At 41.0% G+C, this 22,384-nt stretch overlaps 1 protein-coding gene across 1 annotated transcript in view; it reads left to right on the forward strand.

Moving 5' to 3' along the window:
* The first annotated feature begins 516 nt into the window (after nucleotides 1–516).
* The window catches only part of LOC308664441 (guanine nucleotide-binding protein subunit alpha-14-like), a 34,589-nt gene continuing 12,721 nt past the window's right edge, over nucleotides 517–22,384 (forward strand). Inside the window, exons 1-2 of the mRNA XM_081321678.1 lie at nucleotides 517–734; nucleotides 16,561–16,745. Of these exons, the coding sequence (XP_081177804.1) occupies nucleotides 602–734; nucleotides 16,561–16,745 (318 nt within the window). The 5' untranslated portion in view covers nucleotides 517–601. The remainder of the gene's footprint in view (nucleotides 735–16,560; nucleotides 16,746–22,384) is intronic.

Raw genomic sequence — 22,384 nt, forward strand, 5'->3', positions numbered from 1 at the left:
ACTCTGTCAAACGGTAAATTGCTCAGTAAGCCGTGGCATAACGCGAAGGCATCGATTCGGTGCGTTTAAATGGACGGCACGCTGACATTTGGGAAGAAGCGACCCCGAAGTAACGAGAGCGATTTGCGAGGGTGCGCCTGGACGGAAGACAACCGCAGGTAACCTTGAGATTGTCGGGTTTTCATCCCGAGCGTCTGAAGGTGTGTGTGTGGGGGTAGGTGGGTGGGTGGGTGGGTGAACGGATCTGCTGTTCCGGAACAGCGCCGGATCCTCACCCGTAGTAGCAAAGAAAGTAAACGTTCCCTTGCAGCAAAGGGAAAGCAGATCCGTTTTGGGACAGAAGCGGAACGCCTCCTACCCGGGAACTGAACGCGGGGAAGGGGCGTGGCCTCGGTCGCCGTCTGAGCGCCTTTCGTTCTCCCCGAGACAAGCCGACTACCCTGACGATTAAGCCGGAGTTGCGGCCTCCCGCCGTTGCCCTCGAGGGGCTCGATCTGTTTTCTGCCGGGCGGGGAAGAAGCGGCGAGTTATCCGCGGGATCTTCGAAGTTCCCAAGACAGGGGCGCCCTCAGCCCGGCTTCTCCCCGGGGCGCTGCCGAGCATGGGCGGGCAGTGCTGCTGCTGCTGCTTATCCGAAGAGGAGAAGGCGAGCAGGCTCCTGAGGCTGGAGATCGAGCGGCGGCTGCGCCGAGACAAGCAACGTTTCAGCGAGGAGCTGAAGCTGCTGCTCTTGGGTGAGCCGGCCGGCCCTTCCGTCCGTCCTGTCTGGGTTTGGGCTTGCCTAGGGTGGGGGGGGGGTCAGCCTTGGGGACCCGCTTCAGGCGCGATCTAGGGACAGATCAAGAACCTGCCGAGGGCAGGAGCAGAAACCATTGGCTCACCCGTGCCCAGATCGCGGGATTTAGGGCGGGATCCCCTCAATGCTTAAGGAAGAGGTTCTGTCTAGGAGTTGCTAGTATTATTTTGCCGTGGGATTTTAGCCTGGTAGCTGTGGCCGAGATTTGTAAATGTGCTTATTGCTAATTTAAAATGTTTATTTTAAATAAAATTACTAGTAAATCAGGTCATATATTCCCAATTTTAGGGGCAGAACTGGAGACCAAGGTGCAGATGTTTCTAGGGAACTTAAGACTATTTCCAACCTCACTTTACTGAGATACAGGCAGGCAGCCGAATACAGGAAGTTTATTCAGAAATTGTTTGGGAGGGGCAGCGACTGGCTTCTTTATCTAGAACAGGTGAGTAATGCTATAGTCTGTTGAGTAGACTTTGAAATCCAGTTCACATTATATGGAAGTAATGAAATGTGGGCAGAATTTATGTACATATGTATGATTTCTTTGCCACGTTTGCACAATTTATTCTTCTGCCATGACTGCATCTTATCACTAAGATTTGAGGTTTTCTGGGTGGGGGTTATTTATTTTATTTTATTTATTACATTTTTATACCGCCCTTCTCCCGAAGGACTCAGGGCGGTGTACAGGGCAATAAATACAAACAGAATATAAAAGTTAAAAACGAATTAAATAAGTGCCCAAAGTTAAAACAGTAAAACAGTAGTTAAAATATATTAAAACCCCAACCCTAACCCATCAGAACAGGTCAGACTGCTCAAATAGATATGTTTTTAGATCGCGCCGGAAGGAGCGAAGGTCGGGGGCCGTCCGGAGCTCAACCGGCAAGCGGTTCCATAGGTCTGGCGCGCCCACAGAGAACGCTCTCCCCCTGGGGGCCACCAATCGACATTCTTTGATCGGAGGCACCCTGAGGAGGCCCTCTCTGTGGGAGCGCACTGGACGGAGGGAAGATGACGCCGGCCGCAGGTGTTGCCGCAGGTAATCCGGACCCATGCCATGAAGGGCTTTGTAAGTCATTACTAACACCTTGAATCTCACCCGGAGGACAACCGCAGCCAATGCAGCTCGCGGAGCAAAGGTGAAACATGGGAGTATCGGGAAACTCCCAGCACAACTCGCGCGGCTGCATTCTGCACCAGTTGGAGCCTCCGAGTGGACTTCAAGGGCAGCCCCATGTAGAGAGCATTACAGTAGTCTAGACGAGAGGTCACGAGCGCGTGAGTGACTGTACGCAAGGCATCCCGGTCTAGATAGGGTCGCAACTGGCGCACCAGGCGAACCTGGGCAAAGGCCCCCCTAGTCACAGCTCCAATATGCTCTTCTAAGGAGAGCTGTGAATCTAGAAGGACCCCCAAGTTGCGCGCCCTATCTACGGGGGGTAATAGTTCACCCCCCATGGCCAGAGATGGAATAATCGGAATTTCCCGGGATGCCGGCACGAACAGCCACTCAGTCTTGTCAGGGTTGAGTCGAAGCCTGTTCCTCCCCATCCAGACCCGGACCGCCTCCAGGCAACGGGACATCACGTCGAGGGCATCACTGGGGTGGTTCGGGGTCGAAATAAAAAGCTGGGTATCATCAGCATATTGATCTCACCCAGCGGCTTCATATAGATGTTGAACAGGAGAGGCGAGAGAACCGATCCCTGAGGAACTCCACAAATGAGAGGTCTCAAGGTTGATCTCTGCCCCCCTGCCAACACCGACTGCGAGCGTCCCAGAAGGTAAGAGGAGAACCACTGAAGAACTGTGCCTCCCACTCCTAACCCCCTGAGACGTCGCAGCAGGATACCATGGTCAATGGTATCAAAAGCCGCTGAGAGGTCTAAAAGGACTAGGACAGAGGAACAACCCCTGTCCCGAGCCCGCCAGAGATCATTCACCAGCGCAACCAATGCCGTCTCCGTGCTGTACCCGGGCCTGAAACCCGATTGGTACGAGTCTAGATAATCAGCTTCATCCAAGAACAAAGGGAGCTGCTGCGCCACCACGCTCTCAAAAACCTTCGCCAAAAAGCGAAGGTTGGAGACCGGATGATAGTTGTTTAATATTGCTGGGTCCAAGGCAGGCTTCTTGAGGAGGGGTCTCACCACTGCCTCCTTCAAGGCGGCAGGAAAACTACCCTCCCTCAAAGAAGCAGTAATCACTGCCTGGAGCCAGCCTCGTGTCCCATCCCGGGCTGCATAAGTCAGCCAGGAGGGACACGGGTCCAACAAACACATGGTGGAGCTCAGCTTCCCCATGATCTTTTCCACTTCTTCAGGAGTCACAGGGTCGAACTCTTCCCAGATTAAATCGACAAGGCTGCCTGTATCCTCATCGTCAGACTCTGCCCAGTCAGAGTCCAAACCGGTCCGGATCCGAGCGATTTTGTCCGACAGAAATCGACTAAACTCCTCGGCTCTACCCTGCAAGGGTTCCTCCCTCACCTCCTGATTAAGGAGAGAGCGAGTTATCCTAAACAGGGCGGCCGGGCGATTATCTGCGGATGCGATGAGGGTGGAAAAGTAGTTAGACCTTGCCACCCTCATCGCCGCGAGATAAGTTCTCGTAAACGACCTTAGTCGTAACCGGTCGGATTCGGATCGGCTGGATCTCCAACAGCTCTCTAGGCCCCGTCTCCGACGCTTCATCTCCCGGAGCTCAATGGAGAACCATGGCGCCCATTGGGATCTGCCCCGGGTCAGGGGCCGCATGGGTACAACTTGGTCAAGTGCCTCTCTGGCTGCCCTTTCCCAAGCTTCCACTAGGGCATCGACCGAGCTGTGAGCAAAGGAGGCAGGTGGGGGCCCAAGCGCCGTTTGGAAACGCTCAGGGTCCATCAGGCGCCTAGGACGGAACCATCTTATCTCTGTTCTGGTGCAAGAACACATCTACTTGTTCCTATGTAGCATGAGCCAGTATTCAGTTTGGACCTGGACATTGCACTCAGTTCAGCCATGAAACCCACCGTGTGACTTTGGCAAGCCACTACTGAGATAAATCCAGTCCCCAAGGTTGTTGCCATATGATGATAGCCAGGAGTGGCAGAGAATTATTTTGGGGATGGTTCAGCCAGCATGCAGTTGATAATGATCATCTGCCTTGATTCTGCAGCCGTTAGATTAAACCATTAGATTAATGTGAGAAAACTAAAAGCAGCCCAGAGGAAGGATGCCCACACACAATAGTAACACCAGGCTGCACTTTTTGCTAAGCTTACAGCTTGGTTCTCTGCATGGTGTTTTTTTAAAGGAAATTTTTAAATGGAAGCTATGAGGGAATGAAGTTCTTATTGTGGTCCCAATGAAAACAATCACCTTAAAGCCACAGACCCACCTCGCATCTTTCCCACCTCCTTCTTTAAGTATGGGATTCCAGAAGCCAAACATCCAGCCTATGAACTATTCCTGATGTCTGTGATCTTGTCTGTATCCATCCATTCTTGACCCAGAAGAAATTGTGCCAGCCTGACATTTGCTGGCCTCCTTGCTGGTTGTTATCCCACCTTTATTGTCTCTGTTTCTGATCATTGTCAGGCATCTGACTTTCCTCCACAGTAAGGAGTGAGGATGCTTAAGAGATTTTATGCACATCGAGGTTGTTCTTAGGTAGTCTTGAAATAAATAGGCTTTAACACTGGTATAATTAATAACTTCACTGACAGTCTAAGGATGAAGTGAAAGCAATGATTTGGGATCATTGCTCTATGCGCAAGTAGAGAAGCAGCCTGTGTCTTCATCAGCCATCATTTCTGGATGATCCTCCTAGCAACAAGGCATTCTTTTTTTCTGACAAGCCGTTTTACTGCCAAATCTGAAACATGAAAAGCAAAGGGCCAAAAAATGTCTGTCCCTCTGCTGATCTCCCTACTGCCCTACGCATCATGCAAACTCAGCAGCTAAAAAAAATATAGCTAGGGAAGGAAAAGATTCTTTCATCTATTCTCTTCCAACTAGCTAAGCTTGTAAGCCGCCCTGAGTCTTCGGAGAAGGGCGGGATATAAATGGAATTAAAAATAAAAAATAAAAAAAATATTGTTTCCTTTCATCATTTTTAGGTGCATAGAATGCCCAGAGACATTCCAGGGAAAGGACATTAGCATATAGGTGGGAGCTAGTAGCACTTTGCTTAACAGAATGGATATTCTACTTGTCCAAAATATCTTAAATGGTCATTAAGGATGGGAAGTAGTTCAGGTGAAAGACAAATGTATTTTGTGTCATCGATTTACAACCATTCGTTCAAAGTTATAACAGCACTGAAAAAGGTGAGCTATGAACAGTTTTCACACTTGAGACCGCTGCAACATCACTATGGTCGCACGATCAAAATTTGGGCGCTTGGCAACTGGCATATATTTATGACAGTTGCATTGATCCGGGGTCATGTGATCACCATTTGTAACCTTCCCAGCCAGCTTCCAACAAGCAAAGTCAATGGGAGAAGCTAGATCCTCTTCTTAATGATCACATGATTCGTTTAACTACGATCGCTTAACTGTTGTGGCAATAAAAGGTTATAAAATGGGGCACAAGTCACTTAACAATTGTCTTGCTTAGCAATGGAAATGTTGTGGCTGTAAGTCGAGGACTATCTATATAGAGAAGAAAAAAAAACGGGTATTGACCTTGCTGAGTTAGATAGGCCAATGTATGACATGGAATCAAAAAACTTCTCTATATTCTAATTAAAATTTCAAATGACTTCTTGGAACTAGGGAGGAAAAATTGTAGTAGGAGAGTTGTGAACCATTTTTCCAAAACATGTTTATGTTTATATAAACACAATAATAAAATAGCAGTAGCCATATTCTTTCTTGCTGATATGATAAATGGAGACATTCCATTTAGTGTGTTTCAGAAAGCTTTTATAGTACTGAGAGTGCTTGAAAAAAAGGGGTAAAACTCGTGTGAAGCCTTAGCTTTTTTCATATAGTAATGTATTTTTTCAGTGAATCTTTTGGAACATGTATTTCTTTTCTAAATATCAAATAAAGCAGATTCATTTTATCTCCCAACTCAGTTATTGCTGTTACCATTTATGACTAGCACAAGCAACACAATTTTAAAATAATTGAAAATCGAGGATAGTGATTTGAATCAGCATAGGTAAAATAGTTGGTAATCAAAATATTGACGCAACTAAACCTGATTAAAGCAGTAAAGTATTGTATCGTGCTTTCAAAACCGCATTAGTTATGCCTGAGCCTCATTTGTGGTTAATTATTTGCTCATTCTATTTTGTTACTACTGCAACAGTGATTTTGAATGAAATTCACGTCTGAAATTAAAAACTGTATTGTATGTTCACAAACCAAAACAATCAGCACCTTTTAAGATGGGTTCCTGAGAACTGTTTAACAGAATGATAGACCCTAAATATTCATTTACCTCCATTCCCAGAATCTGCCAGATTTATTACACAGTGACAGGACCAAGTCCAATATAACTCAGAATCTGAGTATCTAAGCTCACATCTATGCAACTACCTCACCCACCACTTCCAGAGCAGCCCATGCCTGGGGCAGCCCAAGAGTAGATTAGCAATGTTTTTGTTCCTTATCCCAATTTAGATCACTGTAAGGTTAGTGTTGCGCAATATATGACTCTAAGTTTCAGTACTGTCTCCTTTGGTTGCTTGTATGCTCAACTGGAGCTTATGGTGGGGCACATGATATTATAAACAGTAATACAGAGCCTTGGTGGAGCAGTGGGCTAATGCCTCCTTAAGTAACACCAGCTGCCTGCAATTAGTGCAGGTTCGCATCCCACCAGGCTCAAGGTTGACTCAGCCTTCCATCCTTCCGAGGTAGGTAAAATGAGGACCCAGATTGTTGGGGGCAATTAAGCTGACTTTGTAATAATGCCGCTTGGGGGTGTGTGTGAAAGCCCTAATAAGCAGGCATATACATAGAATGAAGGCTACTGCTAAGCTTGTAAGCCGCCCTGAGTCTTCAGAGAAGGGCGGGATATAAATGGAATTAAAAAAAATAAAAATAAAAAATAATACTTTCAGAGTATCCTTCTACCCAAGCTTTCTGCAAAACACTTATTTCTGCAGTACACTGCAACCTTCTTAAAATGAGGCTCAGAAAGTGAGTCTCTTAGAGATTTTCTATCTCAGGTAAATTCTGCATGACGGACTTGGGTGAGTGTCCCATCTCCTCTTACCAAGAGATGGGACAGGAAGAGTCAAAGAGTCAAAGAGTCAAAGAGTCAAAGTGGGTATTTTGATGCCTGCTCCCCTCATTTGTAACAGTGTATCCTCAGCACAAGACCTCCCTCTTATTCTTCCTAGTGTTTTCCTGCAAGTGCAGAATCTGTTTTTTTCTAATTTTGGCTCAACTAGCCACAGGAATTGACTGGCCGGCTTGTTATCATGGGCTAAGAGAGAGTGACTGGCCCAAAGTCATCCAGCTGGCTTTCATGAGACTAGAACTCACTGCCTCTTGGTTTTGTAGCCCAGTGCCTTGACCACTAGCCCAAACTGGCTCTCATTGTCCTCCCTCTTATATTTTCCAAGAAATGGTTCTGGAGGGCCAGGATAATTAAGTAACTAGAAAAAAATATTTCTGCTGTTATACTTTAGTTAGTGTTTATTTGATATCATTTTTTGCATTAATTTTGCACTTGATTACACTGCTTCCTGAGAAAGGTAGTTTACAGTGTACACTGACTATATAAATAAAAGAAATAAAATGTAATTAAAGAAAACAGCAACAAAGTGAATTTACACTCACATTTTAATCATTTTCTTAGTAAAATTGATTACATGTCTACAATTTCTGGTTACAGTTATTGGAACATACATTTATAAATTTGCACATTTATATATATATTTTTGAATGAAAGTGATTTCTGTTTGTTTGATATATAGTCAAACATTTGCAATGTTTGTATGCAGTTCATTTTCATGACTTGGCATTTTCTTTATTGTTCCCCCTTCATTTCCAATGAAATGGAAACATTTCAGAATCAAGCTTGTCCATTCACTAAAACATACTATATACAATACTATGCTAGACACGCACACACACACACACACACACACACACACACACACACATACAACAGGTAATAAGAGTAGCAAGGTTTTACCCAATATTTTCAGTTTTCCAGAGAACAGAGAAGCAAGTAGATATTTAGGCGTAAAAGCTAGAGATTCAGTTATTGTCAATAGTCATAGGGTCCTGAATCACCTTTGTACAGAATTATTATTGTTGTGTTTTTATCACACCTTTTTTTTAAAAAAAATGTTCTAACTATGAGATTAGGCAAAGAAGGATGTCTTTACTTCCAAACTTGATTGAGTGACAGGGTGACATATAAAGTAGGAAAAGCATAACTTGTAAATGATAGTAGTAACTGGGGCAAGGAGAGTTTTCTTAGCAATTACTGAAGTATTAATATACTTGTGATTGCATCTTCTACTTAGTTTTCAGATATGCCATGGTAATAGACTTGATATTCTGTCCTATGTTACCTCACAAACTCATCACAATAAGGAATACTTCAATATTTTCATTGTTATTAATTTTTTGTAGAAATATGTAATTAATCCCTTCAGAACTTCAGCATCACATGAATGAGAGAGCATTGTGGTTGCATTAAGTCTTGACGTGGATTTCCTGTCTGCAAAAAACAAACATAATCATTATTTTTCCAAGTTATAAAAAACGTTCAGAGGAAAGGGAGAGCAACGGCATGTCTCCTTGGTAACAGTAAAACCAGCAGGTTTTTCAGTTACACTAGGGGGTGAATATAGCACTCAATACAATTTTTAGATACATTTTTGTTAAATTACCCTCACTTAAAATTGTTTCTGTTTTTGATAGATACATTTGATGTACAAAAATACTAGTGGGGACAGAAGGTATTTCCATGAGTTTATTTTCTATGGAGAAGAGGATGTTTATGGTAGGAGGGAACTAATGACTTCTGAATCCAGATATTTTATATGTAAAATATGGTATTTATTATAAGTTATTATTGCTGCCTGCGTGAGCTCTCTCTCTCTGGAACTTTTACAGTAGAAAAATATGCTATAGTGCAGAATTAATAAAGTAGACATTTAGTAGTGAATATAATTCCACCTTGCTGGTCCCAAGCCTGAATAAGAAAGGAAAGTAGTTGTCAGATTCTGCTACAGGTTGGCTGAGATTTCCACGTAGCATCTCTATACATCAAGCCCAAAACAACGCTCATGAGGACCCTTAGATACAATAGGAATAATGCACAGAACAAGAAGAAGACAATAATAGTGAATATAATAGTAGGGGAAAAAATAATAGTATTAGCTTTCCTTTTATTTGTTTCTTATATTGTCGACAAGAGTCATCACTTCACCATTCAGACTCTTGAAAAAGCATATCTATCTTGTGAAGTTAGGGGGGGTCCGAAAATATGAGCAAGCCAGTGTTTTCCAAATGCCAAGTACTGTGTTTTGAAGGAACCAGCAAAACATGGAAGTGTGTTGTTAATCTTTTGCAATTTCAATAATCAGAAGTCTGAGGCCGCATGTTGATGAACCCTGATATTCTGGTCCTCTGTTTAGGTTAGTTCACTGCTGCATTCCAGTGGAAAATTTGCATACAGAATAGAACTTATTATTACTAGCTCCATTGATGATCAATTAAGCCTGCACCTGCTATGACAAAGGGAAAACATGTAACATCAGCTAATTCTAGGGTCCTATAGTAGATATCTGGAGTATTTGGAGTAGTCAGGCAAAAAAAAATATCATTGAATTGTTTAATATAAGAGTAGCAATTTTTTTTCTCCCTTGCCTGCATGCACCATAAATTATATTGCTGAAAAGACTTTATGTGAAACTTTATGTGGAAATTATGTGGATTTAGTTCAGTTCCAACCACAAAAGCAAATTCTTGGGTCTAGACTTATCTAGCTTCTTTGTTTTTGTTTTTGTTTTCATTAGGTTCCATTTGGTGGTTGGTGGGTTTCTAAGTGACTTGAGTGACATCTTGAAATCTCCCCAAGATTTTGTAAAGTCCTGCTCTGTTGTATTTGTGAAGCAATGTTTGCACTTGTTTTAGCTGCCCTAAATACTAAGAACTCTCAAGCTGAGAAATAGAACAAGACGTATCTACTGATGTCCCATTGATGATCTTCCCTAGGCTGGTAACAAAACATTCGGAAACTAAATGGCAAGGGCAGAATGCAAACCACTGCCAAAATTTCAAACTGTATCAGGTCCACATTAAAATGAATATTTAAAGGTACAAAGGCACAAAAGCAGAACGGGTCAGGGGAGAATAAAGAAGGAAGTGGCAATGCCCTATTTTTGAATGAAAAAATGACATGGTGAAACCGAGCATGGCACAGGATGGCAGGGTGGTGGTGTGTGATGGTGGCAGAGGTTCTCTACATACGACCACAACTGAGCCCAAAGTTTCTGCTGCTAAGCGAAACAGTTAAGTGAATTTTGCCCCATTGCCACAGTTGTTAAGTAAATTACAACAGTTGTTAAGTTAGCAACAAGATTGTTAAGTGAATTTGGCTTTCCCACTGACTTTGCTTGTCAGAAGATCACCAAAAGGGATCACATGAGCCCAGGACACTGGAACTGTCATAAATATGAATTATTTGCAAAGTGGCTGGATTTTGATCACTTGACCATGGGCGTGCAGCAACAGTCGTAAGTGGGGAAAACGGTCATAAGTCACTTTTTTCAGTGCCACTGTAACTTTGAACAGTCACTAAATGAACCGTTGTAAGTCATGTACTAGCGATGTGAATATTCTTGCTATTTTTAATTTGTTTGGCAAAATACTAAGAGAGGGAACAATCGTCCCATATCATGGGACGTATCAGTAGATATGGTGGATACTTTCTTGTTTTCCATTCAGGACAGCATAATCCCCTTTTGTCCGGAATGGCTACTTTGATTGTCCTCAGCTGAAGAATTGGAAGGATCTTGAAGCCTGCCTCCCCTTTGGCTGCAGTTTTTCTCATCCCCAGTAGCATCCTCTTTTGTTTACATTTACTTTTTATTTTGTTTACTTACCAGTAATTACCAGTAGTCTTCTTAAATAATTAAATTAAATCTTCTTAATTAAATCTTTTTTTTTTGGAAAAGTTTTACAGTACATTTTGTCTTTAACAATCCCCCCTCCCTCCACCCACCCCTACCTAACCCTCCCTATCCCTTCCCCCCATTCCCCCCTCCCCCCCGACTTCCCAGAGCTAAGTACAAGGTATAAAAACAAAAAACAATCATAAACATCCATATGCTAACAACAATAAACTATTAAGTCTATCGCCCTCTAGCTCATATGAAATGACTACAAGCAATACTAATATTACATATAAAAAGAAAAAGAAAAAAAAAGGAAAAAAGAAAAGGAAACTTATTCAAATGCTAAATGAAACTTTTTAGTCCCATATTTGTTCTGGATATAATCAATCCACTTTTTCCACTCCATAATATAACGTTCTTGCAAATGATCTTTCAAGTAAGCCGAAATCTTTGCCATTTCCGCCAGGTCAGAAACTTTTAGAGTCCATTCTTCTATAGTCGGCAGTTCCTCCTTTTTCCAATATTGACCTATTAAGAGTCTTGCTGCTGTGATTAAGTTCAACATCAACTTAATGTCCACAACAGTAGCATCTGTAATTATGCCCAATAAAAACAATTGCGGACAAAACTTTATCCTTTGCTTGAAGATCTTCTGCATATTCCACCAAATTTTTATCCAAAAAGCCTTAACCTTTTTGCAGGTCCACCATATATGAAAATACGTTGCATCTTCACCACCACACCTCCAACATTTAGGTTGATAATTCGGATACATACTTGCAAGCTTTTTAGGATCTAAATGCCATCTATAAAACATTTTATAAAAGTTCTCTCTTAGGTTTTGGGCTTGCGTAAATTTTACGTTCCTCACCCAGATCTTTTCCCACGTGTCCATTGTAATAACTTCTTGAATATTCTGGGCCCATTTTATCATACAGTCTTTAACAAGTTCTGTTTCTGAGTCAATATCTATCAATGCAAGATAAATCCGTTTGATATTTGCTGGACCCTGGTTTCTAATTTGCTTTATCAAATTTTCATCAGTCATTGAGAAACCAATTTTCTGATCTTCTTTCCACCTGGCACATAATTGAGTATATTGAAACCAAGTTTGAACGATCTTCTCATCTCGCAAGAGATTGTACGGCTTCAAACACCAGACGTTCCTTTCCAAGCTTAAGATCTCCTTATACGTCTTAATTAAATCTTCTTTAATTCTAACTCTCTGCATCCCTTAATACCTGGTGTTACTCCCTTGCTCCCTGGAACTTCTTGAAAGCTGCAGGGGCTTTTAAGTCTGTCCTCTGCCCTAGCTTTATATGTTTAACTATATATGAAGCAATTAAATTTCAGTGAGCCAAATAGTACTGGAGAACTAGAAAATTACATTTCAGAGGAGTAGGACTGCTGTCAGCATAACCATCTCAGTTATTTTTTCTCTCTCTCTTTCTGCTGTAGTTAGAATATGAAAAGTAGCTTTTGTGCTTGTAAAGTCTCTGTGGTCTGAAATTGATAGGGTTTTGATAACTACTGGAGTCTGGCTTCTTCACATTTTTATGGGAGTTGGGTCATGTCTAGACCAAATTCATGATCTGATATTCCTCTCCCACTTTCATATGTTTGACTATAAATCAGTCATGCTGGAAATAATGATAAGAATTATATTTAGTGCATCTGTAGGATACCAGATTGTGGCAAGTTTATCTTAATAGTTTATTACAGTACTTACTTGTTAAATGGTCTTTTGACTTGAGGTTGAATATATGTGTTTATCTTCTGGACACCATTATATAAAATCAGCCTCTGATCACAGCTGGACTTAATTTTCCCATAGGTAGATGCTTGCATGCCTTAAGGCTACATCCAAAATTGTTCTGCTCATTACAAAATGCTGTGTGGAGATGTGCCATGATAGCTTCATTATATCATCAGGTGATGAATCTATAGGAATTGAGAAACAAAGGCTTGTATGTTTGCTTGAGGTAATGAATCTTGCTTTTGATTTTAGAAGAATATGGAATAACTTCAGAGTCTGTATGGATCAGCCACTGGTTACAGAAACATCAGCAGGTTGTAAATTAATCTTATTATAGTGGAGAAAGTAAAGCCTCTTTGCCAGCTCTTGTGCTTCACTGGAAAATGGAAAAGGAGAACAATTGGCAGCAAGAACCGATTGCTGTAAATGAATTTCTTTCAGGAAAACCATAACAATCTCTAGATATTGAAATTGTGGGTTTAACTCTTAGACATCTAAAGTAAACACTGCTTCATTGAATGATATTGTTGCAGATTTGTGCCTGTATTGAGACGGCAGTATTATTTAAGCACACAAGATTCTATGGCATTTCAATGTATTTCCTGTTACGACAAATATTTTAAAATCAGTTTTATGAAAGAACTTCAGCTGGATTATAAGGCCAAATGAGAACATAGCCACCAGAGAGCATGAACTGCATACATTTTAATTCAGAATACTGACAAAAATTTTCAATCTATCAGAAGGGATTTTGAAGGTCTTTTAGTCCAACCCCTTGCTCAAGGAGGAGACCCTATATCATTTCATACAGGTGTCTGTCTAGTCTTTTCTTAAAAACCTCCAGTGATGAAGCACCTACAACTTCTGAAGGCAAGCTGTTCCACTGGTTAATTGTCCTCACTGTTAGAGAGTTTCTCCTTAATTCCAGGTTGCTTTTCTCCTTGATTAGTTTCCATCCATTGTTTCTTGTCTTGCCTTTTGGTGCTTTGGAAAATAAGTTGATCCCTTCTTTCTTGTGGTCAGCTCTTCAAATACCAGAATACTGCTATCATGTCACCCCCTAGTCCTTCTTTTCTCTAGACCAGACATACCCAATTCCTGCAGCTGTTCTTCATATGTTTTAGTCTCCAGGACTTTAATCATCTTAGTTGCTTTTCTTTGCACTTTTTCCTCAAAGTCTCAACATCATTTTTGGAATGTGGTGACCAAAACTGGATGCAATATTCTAGGCGTGGCCTTATTAAGCATTTATAAAGCATTACTAATAGTTGATTTTGATTCTATGCCTCTCTTTATACAGCCGAGGATTGTATTAGCTTTTTTGGCTGCTGCTACACACTGCTAACTCATATTTAAGTGATTGTCCACTAGGACTACAAGGTCCCTCTCACAGTTACTACTTTTGAGCCACATTTTGTCTAATCTATACTTGTACCTTTGATTTTTCCTGCCTAGGTGTAAAACCTTGCTTTTCTCCACATTAAATTTCATGTTGTTGGATAGGGCCCATTATTCAAGTCTGTGAGGATCTTTTTGGATCCTAAGCTTGACTTCTGGGGTGTTGGCTATTCCTGCCAGCTTAATGTCATCTGTAAATTTGATGAGTTCCACTTCTATTCCTCATAAGAGTCATTTATGAAGATATTGAAGAGTACTGGGCCTAAGATCGAACCATCTGGTGCCTGCCACTTACTTCCCTCCATGTAGATGCAGTACCATTAAGGACTACTTACTGAGTACAGTTTGTCAGCCAGTTTTGTCAAACTGACTGTCAAAAAGCATGGCTGCATATAGTGCTTTAGTTTCTATATAGATGGCTTGATTGACTGATTGCAGAAGTGTGTTAGTTTGGACACAGAGAAACACATTCTGGCTTCAGAATGGCTTTCACTTGGCAACCAGACTGCACCAGCACTGTTTCCTTTTTAGTACCAGACCTAGTTTACTTGTGTATTTGGAGCTTAACAGCAATGGCCTGCCAGTGCTCTGCTGTATTGTCCTTCAAGAAAATCTGTGCCTCTCTAAATCTATGCTCATTGCTGTTTTTAATTTTTTAAACTTTTATCCATTTATCCATTTTGTTTTGAAGGAAGGAAGGAAGGAAGGAAGGAAGGAAGGAAGGAAGGAACAGAATGATAGGAAGGGAGAGAGGTTTTCTGATGCCCTCTGCCAACTTCCCACAAGAAAACTCAGTGGGGAAGCCAGGAGGAAGTCGGAGGTTTCTCTGGCTCCCACTGTTTGTCTTTTGCCCAGTAGTAGTCATTCTGTTTTTCTGTTGAGGTAAGGAAATATCTCTGGAATGATTAACCAATTAGGCAAGAGTTGTCTAGTGGTAATTTAAAGTGCTACAGTGTGTCTAAACCTAGTGATCACCTTGTTAACACAAATTAAATTAGTTAGATTTTTCACAAGTTAATGAATTGAGCTTCTTATATCAACCCAACCAGGGCATTCTACCAGTGAAATATATTGTTTAGTGAATTCAAAGACAGAAACTGTCTGCAGGCCAAATTACTAACGTTTTTTTTTTAAAAAAAACTCTGAGAAGCTATTAAGGGGAGGTTAAAGAAGAGAAAATGAAGCCATAGTGTTGTATTGGCGAAGTGAAAGAGAAAAAGTGAAAGATAAATAAGAATAATTTAAGCTCTTAAAACACATATGAGTAAAAATAACGAGTACATGCAGAGAGAAATAGATGGAAATAATTAGCTTCGTTACTCAAAATATCCTTAGTAGTTTTGAAAACCATACTGGAGACAGACATTTTCAGATCATCTGAAGCATTTGCGTTTTTCAATCCCCTCAATATTTTCATTTGTGGTATTGAGGGACCTCTAGTGGACGCCTGGGAAAAATATTTGTAGGGGGGGATTTAATGAAAATGTAGTGTGCTTCTGTAAAGCAGTCAAATCACCATTCCTATAGCTTCTAACCTTTTAAAGATATAATGTACAATATCTAAGTAGATTATTTAGTAACACTTTAAGAGAAAAAAAATTATGCTGAATATACCAGTTGTAAATTTACGTAAAGAGTGGGGTTTCTGTTGTGACTGTTTAAAAATTGTTCTTTCCAAAGTAATAGGTATGTAGGTGTATTATAAAGATTTTCAATAACAGATGTATTCTTTCAGATTCTTGTGGGTTAATGTAATGTTTTCAATCCCTGCCTCTGGCTTCCTTTTGTTGTGATTCAGGGTCAGCCTGTGGGTTCGGCAGTTGGGTCGGACGACTCAGAGGAGGAGGGGGGTGTTGAAGAGCTTGCTGAGGGGGTTGAAGATCTTGCTGATGAGAGCCCTCAGCCAGGCCCCTCCCACCTGGTCACGACGGACACCCAGCTGTGTGAGCCTGACAGCGTGGATGAAGATGACCCACAGCTGGCCCTGTTCAAGGACGCCCGACGCAGGAGGCAGTCAATCAGGAGTAAACAGAGGAAGGCAATGGGGCACCTCGGAAGGAGGCAGAGAGAAGCCACGCCCTGAACTGTATAAAAGGGGAATGCGTGGGAGGGCTGGTTTGCTGAAGGCAACCGCTTGATTAGTTCCTGTTTCATAGGTCCTGTTTCATGGTTGGTGTCTTGTTTTGCTCTGTTTTATGTTAATAAATTTGGCAGGCTTAATTCCAGCCTCTTGCCGTTTGTAAAGGGGTTGTCCCTGCCTTTTCTGCAGGGCCGGTAGCAGGCTGGTACAGAACACCTTTATAGTGGCTTAAAAGCATTAATCATATGTATGTTGTTGTTTATATAAAAACTGAAATTTTGCCACTGTGCTTCAGACCGTCTCCTTATTTAGAGATATTATATTTGCAACTGTTTGGGTAGGCCTGTGTGTGTGTCAGTTGACATTAGCAAGAAGGAATAAAACTTCCCTTCCCTTTAAAAATTTGCCACTTTCTCCATATTGCTTAATGATTTATTTTCTTTCTTGCAGGTACAGGAGAAAGTGGGAAAAGTACATTTATCAAACAGATGAAGATAATTCATGGATCAGGCTTTTCAGAAGAAGAGCGTAAAAACTACACAAAACTGGTTTATCAAAACATATATTCTGCTATGCAAGCTATGGTGAGCGCTATGGATGCTTTACAAATACCATACTCATCTGAACAAAGCAAGGTATATTATTGCACATAAATTGAAATTACTTGTATAAGTCAGATTAAGTAAAAAAAAAAAGTACTGGTAGTTTTTTTTTATATACTGGCCATGTAAGGATTTTGCTCTGTCCAATATTCAGTAAGCCTTCATGGTGTAGTAGCTTCATTGCATTTTTGTCACTGCCCTGATATTCTTCCAATGTCCTTTTTTATTCTTCAATTCTCTGCCCACCTGTTTTCCTTGGTAAGTAGAGTCTGACATTGTCATTGTGTGGATGAAGGGTATGCTTCATAGTCTTTTTGTTTCTGGTTTTTCTAGCCAGGCCTTTTCATTTTGCTTGAACTTAATCCACTACTCCAGCTGTATATTTAATGACTGGAATTGCCCAGGATCTAATTGCCTTGATATTATTTCTGCCACTGTGTTGGACTTTAAGATCTCCTTCACTCTGATGATTCATTTTAGCCTTCTTGACTTCAGTATGCTTGATGTTGTCAGGTATTTGTTTCTATTGTCTTCATCCAGACCAGACATGTCAAACACAAGGCCCAGGGGCCAGATCCGGCGCGCGAAGTGGTTTCATGTGGCCCGCAAAGCCATCCTGGAAACAGTGAGGGAACGGCCCCCACTGCCTTGGCCCTGAGACCCTCCTTCTGCCAGAGACCCTCAGATCTGTCCCACTCCTGCCCAGGCCCCCATAGACACCCTTGATGCGGACGATGTAGAGCTGGCCATGCCCACCCAGTAGGCCATATGCACTGTAGCCACGCCCACCCAGTAGGCCACTCCCACCCTGGCCATACCACCCGGCCCCCTGAGGGCAACCACAATGCTGATGCGGCACTCAATGAAATTGAGTTTGACACCCCTGATCCAGACACTTCATATTATTTCCATAAGGTATCTTGATTCCTTCAGTTTTCCTCTATTGATCTTTTGTCTCTCTGCTGTTTGGGTAGTTTCCTTTGTCCCCAGGTGGAAAGAGCTTGTTTTCAACTAGATGTTGTAGGACTGCATCAGTTATCATACCAGTTAGCAAGTTGAAAGTTGTTAATAACTACAACAGCTAACCAATACGGGTCTGTTGTTAGCTGGTGCTGCCATTTTGTTGGATCTTTCATTATCAGGTAGGTTTTACCAGATATTGACCAATCTTTAATTCCACTTCTTTGCACTATGTTGTTAAACTGCTCGCAACCACTTTAGCACCCAAGCTTCCACAAGAGGATTTAAAATGTTTTATTATATTATGCTTATTTATGTTTTTCTGTTTCTGTTTTATCTGCTGGCCAAAAGCAGTAATAAATCATATTGAAATAGACTTGTGCATGTGTTTGCAGTTTGAGTCACTCAAGAGAGAGATGTTCATCAGAAGGAAGTAGCTAATGTGTACAATGCAAAAGGAAGGAACATAGATCCAATTAAGACATGAACTTATATAAACTCTTGGAAAATATTGATTTAAACATAAATTCAGTGTGGAATCTTCTCTTCATTAGAGCCCGTCTTCTTTGTTGTGAAATATAGATCAATACTATTGTTCTCAAATATTATGGATGTCAGGTTGAGGTTTAGAAGTGTTAATAATATAAATTCATGGCACACATGAGGTGCTTTTTTTAGTTCCTATTATTTACTTAAATTCAGGCATCCACTGTATAAATTAGGCCAGTATTATTAATCCTATATTTAGGGATTATGGTGTGAAATTAATTAAAATAATAGAAACCACGTACAGTATTTTGCCATCTTTCCCATATCACTCAATAAAATTAGAACAGTAAGCATTTTTTAGGGGATTCCCTGAGACTGATTGTTTTTAAAGTTAAACAAAGCTGCCAGGATGCCCCAATTTAAAACCATCACCCCAGAGCCGGGGGTCCCCGACCTTTGCAACTTTAAGACCTGTGGACTTCAACTCCCAGAATTCCCCAGCTAGCATGTTTGGCAGGTAAATCGGTCTCTCCTGCTAAACAAAACCTCTAAGGATTTACAGTAATATGCAATATTCTTTTTTTCATCTTACTTTAGTTTTATGTGCAGTCTTGGGACCATCCAAACTGGTTGGAAAGGGTTTCATTCCCTGATTTGTTACAGCTACTGAATATTTTATCTCCCGAGAGGACACGGTTTGGATTCATAAACCTGGATGATGAGGTAGCTCAAAGAGGAAATATTGTTTTTTATCCAAGGTGAAAGAAACGACTAGAGATATTCCATTCTTATTTTATCTGTGTGACTCCATGTCCTATCTCTTACCAGAACAACTAATAAACTAATAATCTGTTATAACAGCTGATAGGTAGTGTGCAAGGAGGAAGTGATGGAGGAGGAAGATGAAAAGAGGATTCAGTAAGAGCAGGAATCACTTTGATTTGAAGACAGTACAAGCCTGGCCACTGTTGGGTGACCAACATCATATTATTTTATGTTTCATTCAGTTTTCTTGAATTTGTCTTTGATGCTTTGCACAAGAGTCCAAAATGGCATACATTCCATTCCATCCTCTACTTTCCCCCTACATCAAAAACCCTGTGATGTATTTCCTTACAGGATGTAGAAAACCTGGCAGTCATTATAGCCTAGTCTTTCCTACCGGAGCTCACTAATTTGGCCTAATTATTCTCCATTGTAGAATTATTATTCCACATGGAATTATTTCCTCTGGAAAAAAATTACAGATATTTTGAACAAGCAAAGTGCTCCAGTATAGCTCTAAATCACTGACTTTGGAATTATTTCATCAAAAATTGGAAGGGTTACAGATGTTTGTTTCCCCAGGTTTGATTATGGGAAAATGGATACTATACATGGATACTAGATAGACACACATGGACACTATTCCCTTTCTAATTTCCACCTTATACATGTATTGCCTTCTGTTCTTTAAGCCTCATGGTATTTTTATTTTATTTATCAATTGCATCCAACCCCACTTTCCAAATAAATTACAATTACCTTGGTCCTCTACATATTATTTTTCAAAAGTACACAAATATTCCTATCTCCAGCCAACACAGCACAATAATAATTCCTTATATGTTTATTTATAGAAATAGGTAACTTCCTCCTCCTATTGTAAGACCTATTTGGAATTCCTTTTCAGGCTTCATTTTGGCTTCCAAGAAGTTTCTTCTTTCATTTTGTGTTTTAATTACCTAATCCCCACCCACCCGTTTACCTTCACATCTTGTTTCCTCTGTTCTGCTATTTACATACTCTGGACATTCAGATTCTTAGAACCCAAGTTATTTCCTTGCTTTTTCTGGCAAACCTCCACCACAAATTGCATGACTTTTTTCATTTTCTAGCTTTACTGCAACCCTCTAGGACAGGGGTTGCCAACCTGCGGGACAGGCTGGCCAGTGCACGTACTCACACCCACTCGTGCTAGCAACACTGCTATGCAAATGGTATGTTCCGCGCGCTGCACAGTGAAAAGGCACCATGTGGCAAAAACAGGGTGCCATGTGGTGAAAACAGCGCCGCAAGCCAAAAATGGGACACCGCTAGCGAGTGTCGTGTGGGCACTAGCACTCCCCGTTTGCACCACTCCTGCTCATGGCCCCGTTCGTATATATGTGCACACGCGGGTGCGTAAAATCCAGGTAGTCCTTGACTTACAACTATTTGTTTAGTGAATGTTCGAAGTTACAACAGCACTGAAAAAGGTTTCCAGTTACTGTTTTTGACACTTAGAAAGTTGCAGCATCCCTATGGTCATCTGATTAAAATTCGGATGCTTAGCAACTGGCATGTATTTATTACAGTTGCAGTGTCCCAGGCTCACATGATCTCTTTTGTGATTTTCTGAAAAGCGAAGTCAATGGGAAAGCCAGATTCACATAGCAACCATGTTACTAAGTTAAAAACTTCAATGGGTTGCTTAACAATTGTGGCAACAAAGTTCACAAGATGGGGCAAAATTCACTTAACTAGTGTTTTGTTTACTAACAGCAAATTTGGACTCAATTGTGCTCGTAAGTCAAGGACTTACCTGTGTTGCAAAACATGAAAGAGAGAACATGGCAGCAGCCATGTTCTGGGTTTGGGAAGAAGAGGGGAAAAGGGCAGAGAGGTGCAATAGGGAAGAGATTGAATATTGAAGTCAGTCAAGAGAAGAGGGTTAATGTAGAGCAAAACCCATGGCGTCATCTCAGACAGCTAATCTTTTGCTCCGTTTTGGATGGTGTTCTCTGTGGTAAGCAGCAATTTAGTAGAACATGCTGTTCGGTTTGGGTGGCAGTCAGTTTTATTGTAGTAAGAGAGCACCCCAGTGATTTCTTTCTCTTATCCAAAACTAACATCAAATTTTACTTCATTTTGGGAACAGTTACAATGTGCTAACATTTATAACCACATAATTAAAAAGGAGAGTAAAAGAAAATAATTTTTACTTCTTTTCTAACTCAATTCAAGGCAGTTGATAAGTGAGTGGCTGGTATAGGTGGAAACTGCATATGTGGAACTGTAACTCGGGAAAGGCAAGATATTCCTAATTTACCTAGAAGAAATAATTAGGTCAGGGAGACAGCAGCACTTTGCTCTTCATTAAAGCAGTCTGATTTCTTTTTTCAGGTGTCTACCTGAGTGTGAAAAAAAAGAGGAGATGTTGCTGATTTATAAGCTTGATTGAGCTTTTAAAGCTTTTATAACCATTATTCCTTAAGGTGGTGGCATTTATTTTTCAGACTTGAATCAAGATGGTGCGCTTTAATGAGCAGGAAAGCTCCACTGGACTTTCATGAGGCCCAGTGCACTTTTTGGGAATAGGTTTTGAAGCATGCACTGCCCTAGTAATTACAGTTTGTTCATACTGTTCCTTTGAAAATGGTTACAAATTTCTAGTAACCCAGAATGCCACAAACTGAGGTTATATATGCCGGTCTCATTTGCTGCCTTGGTACCCAACTTCTTTCTTGGGCAATTTGAGATTTTGAAATGACTGATTTTTCAGCTACTCTCTGAGCTTTCTCTCTGTGAGGGACAATTTTAGTGGCAACCTGCGATAAAGAGCTTTTTTTTTTAATGGCGGGGACTTTTTAGCAAGGAAGCTCAGGCAGGCTAGTTCCGTCCTTATGTTTGCTGCTGGCAAGCAAACACTTTGTTATAATGACAGCTGATCTATTTGCTGAAGGAGGTAGCCTATATTTTCCTTTTTTTCTATCTAAATTTATTTTCCCTTATGATGTTGCATCATGGTAGGGTTTTGTCAACTTCGCTTATCACATCAGTAAAAGAAGAAATAATTTATCAGGAATTCAGTGTACACTGATTTCAACTGGTGATAACGGAAATTAAGCACTTAGATAAGCAGATTTCTAGCAGGCTTTGTATGATTTGGATATACGGGAACATTTTGGTCAAGTGCATTTTTTCACCTCCCTCCTCAAATAGCATGGAAATGCAGTAATCAAAGAACCGATTGTGGTGAGTCTCTGCTATTTAGTTGGTAGCAGGCATAATAATATCCAGTGCAGCACAGATGCAGACAAAATGGCAGTGCTTAGTTACTATGGTGACCACCTTGGGTATGACTTTTCAAATAGAAATAGACTTTATAATAGAATATTTCAGTTTACAGTATGTTCCTGGAAGGAAGTGGCAGATTCTATAAGTAAGCTGCAACCGTCTTAAGTGAGAATTTGCTTTACTGC

Source organism: Vipera berus, assembly GCF_964194415.1.
Source record: "Vipera berus genome assembly, chromosome: 2".
NCBI lineage: Eukaryota > Metazoa > Chordata > Lepidosauria > Squamata > Viperidae > Vipera > Vipera berus.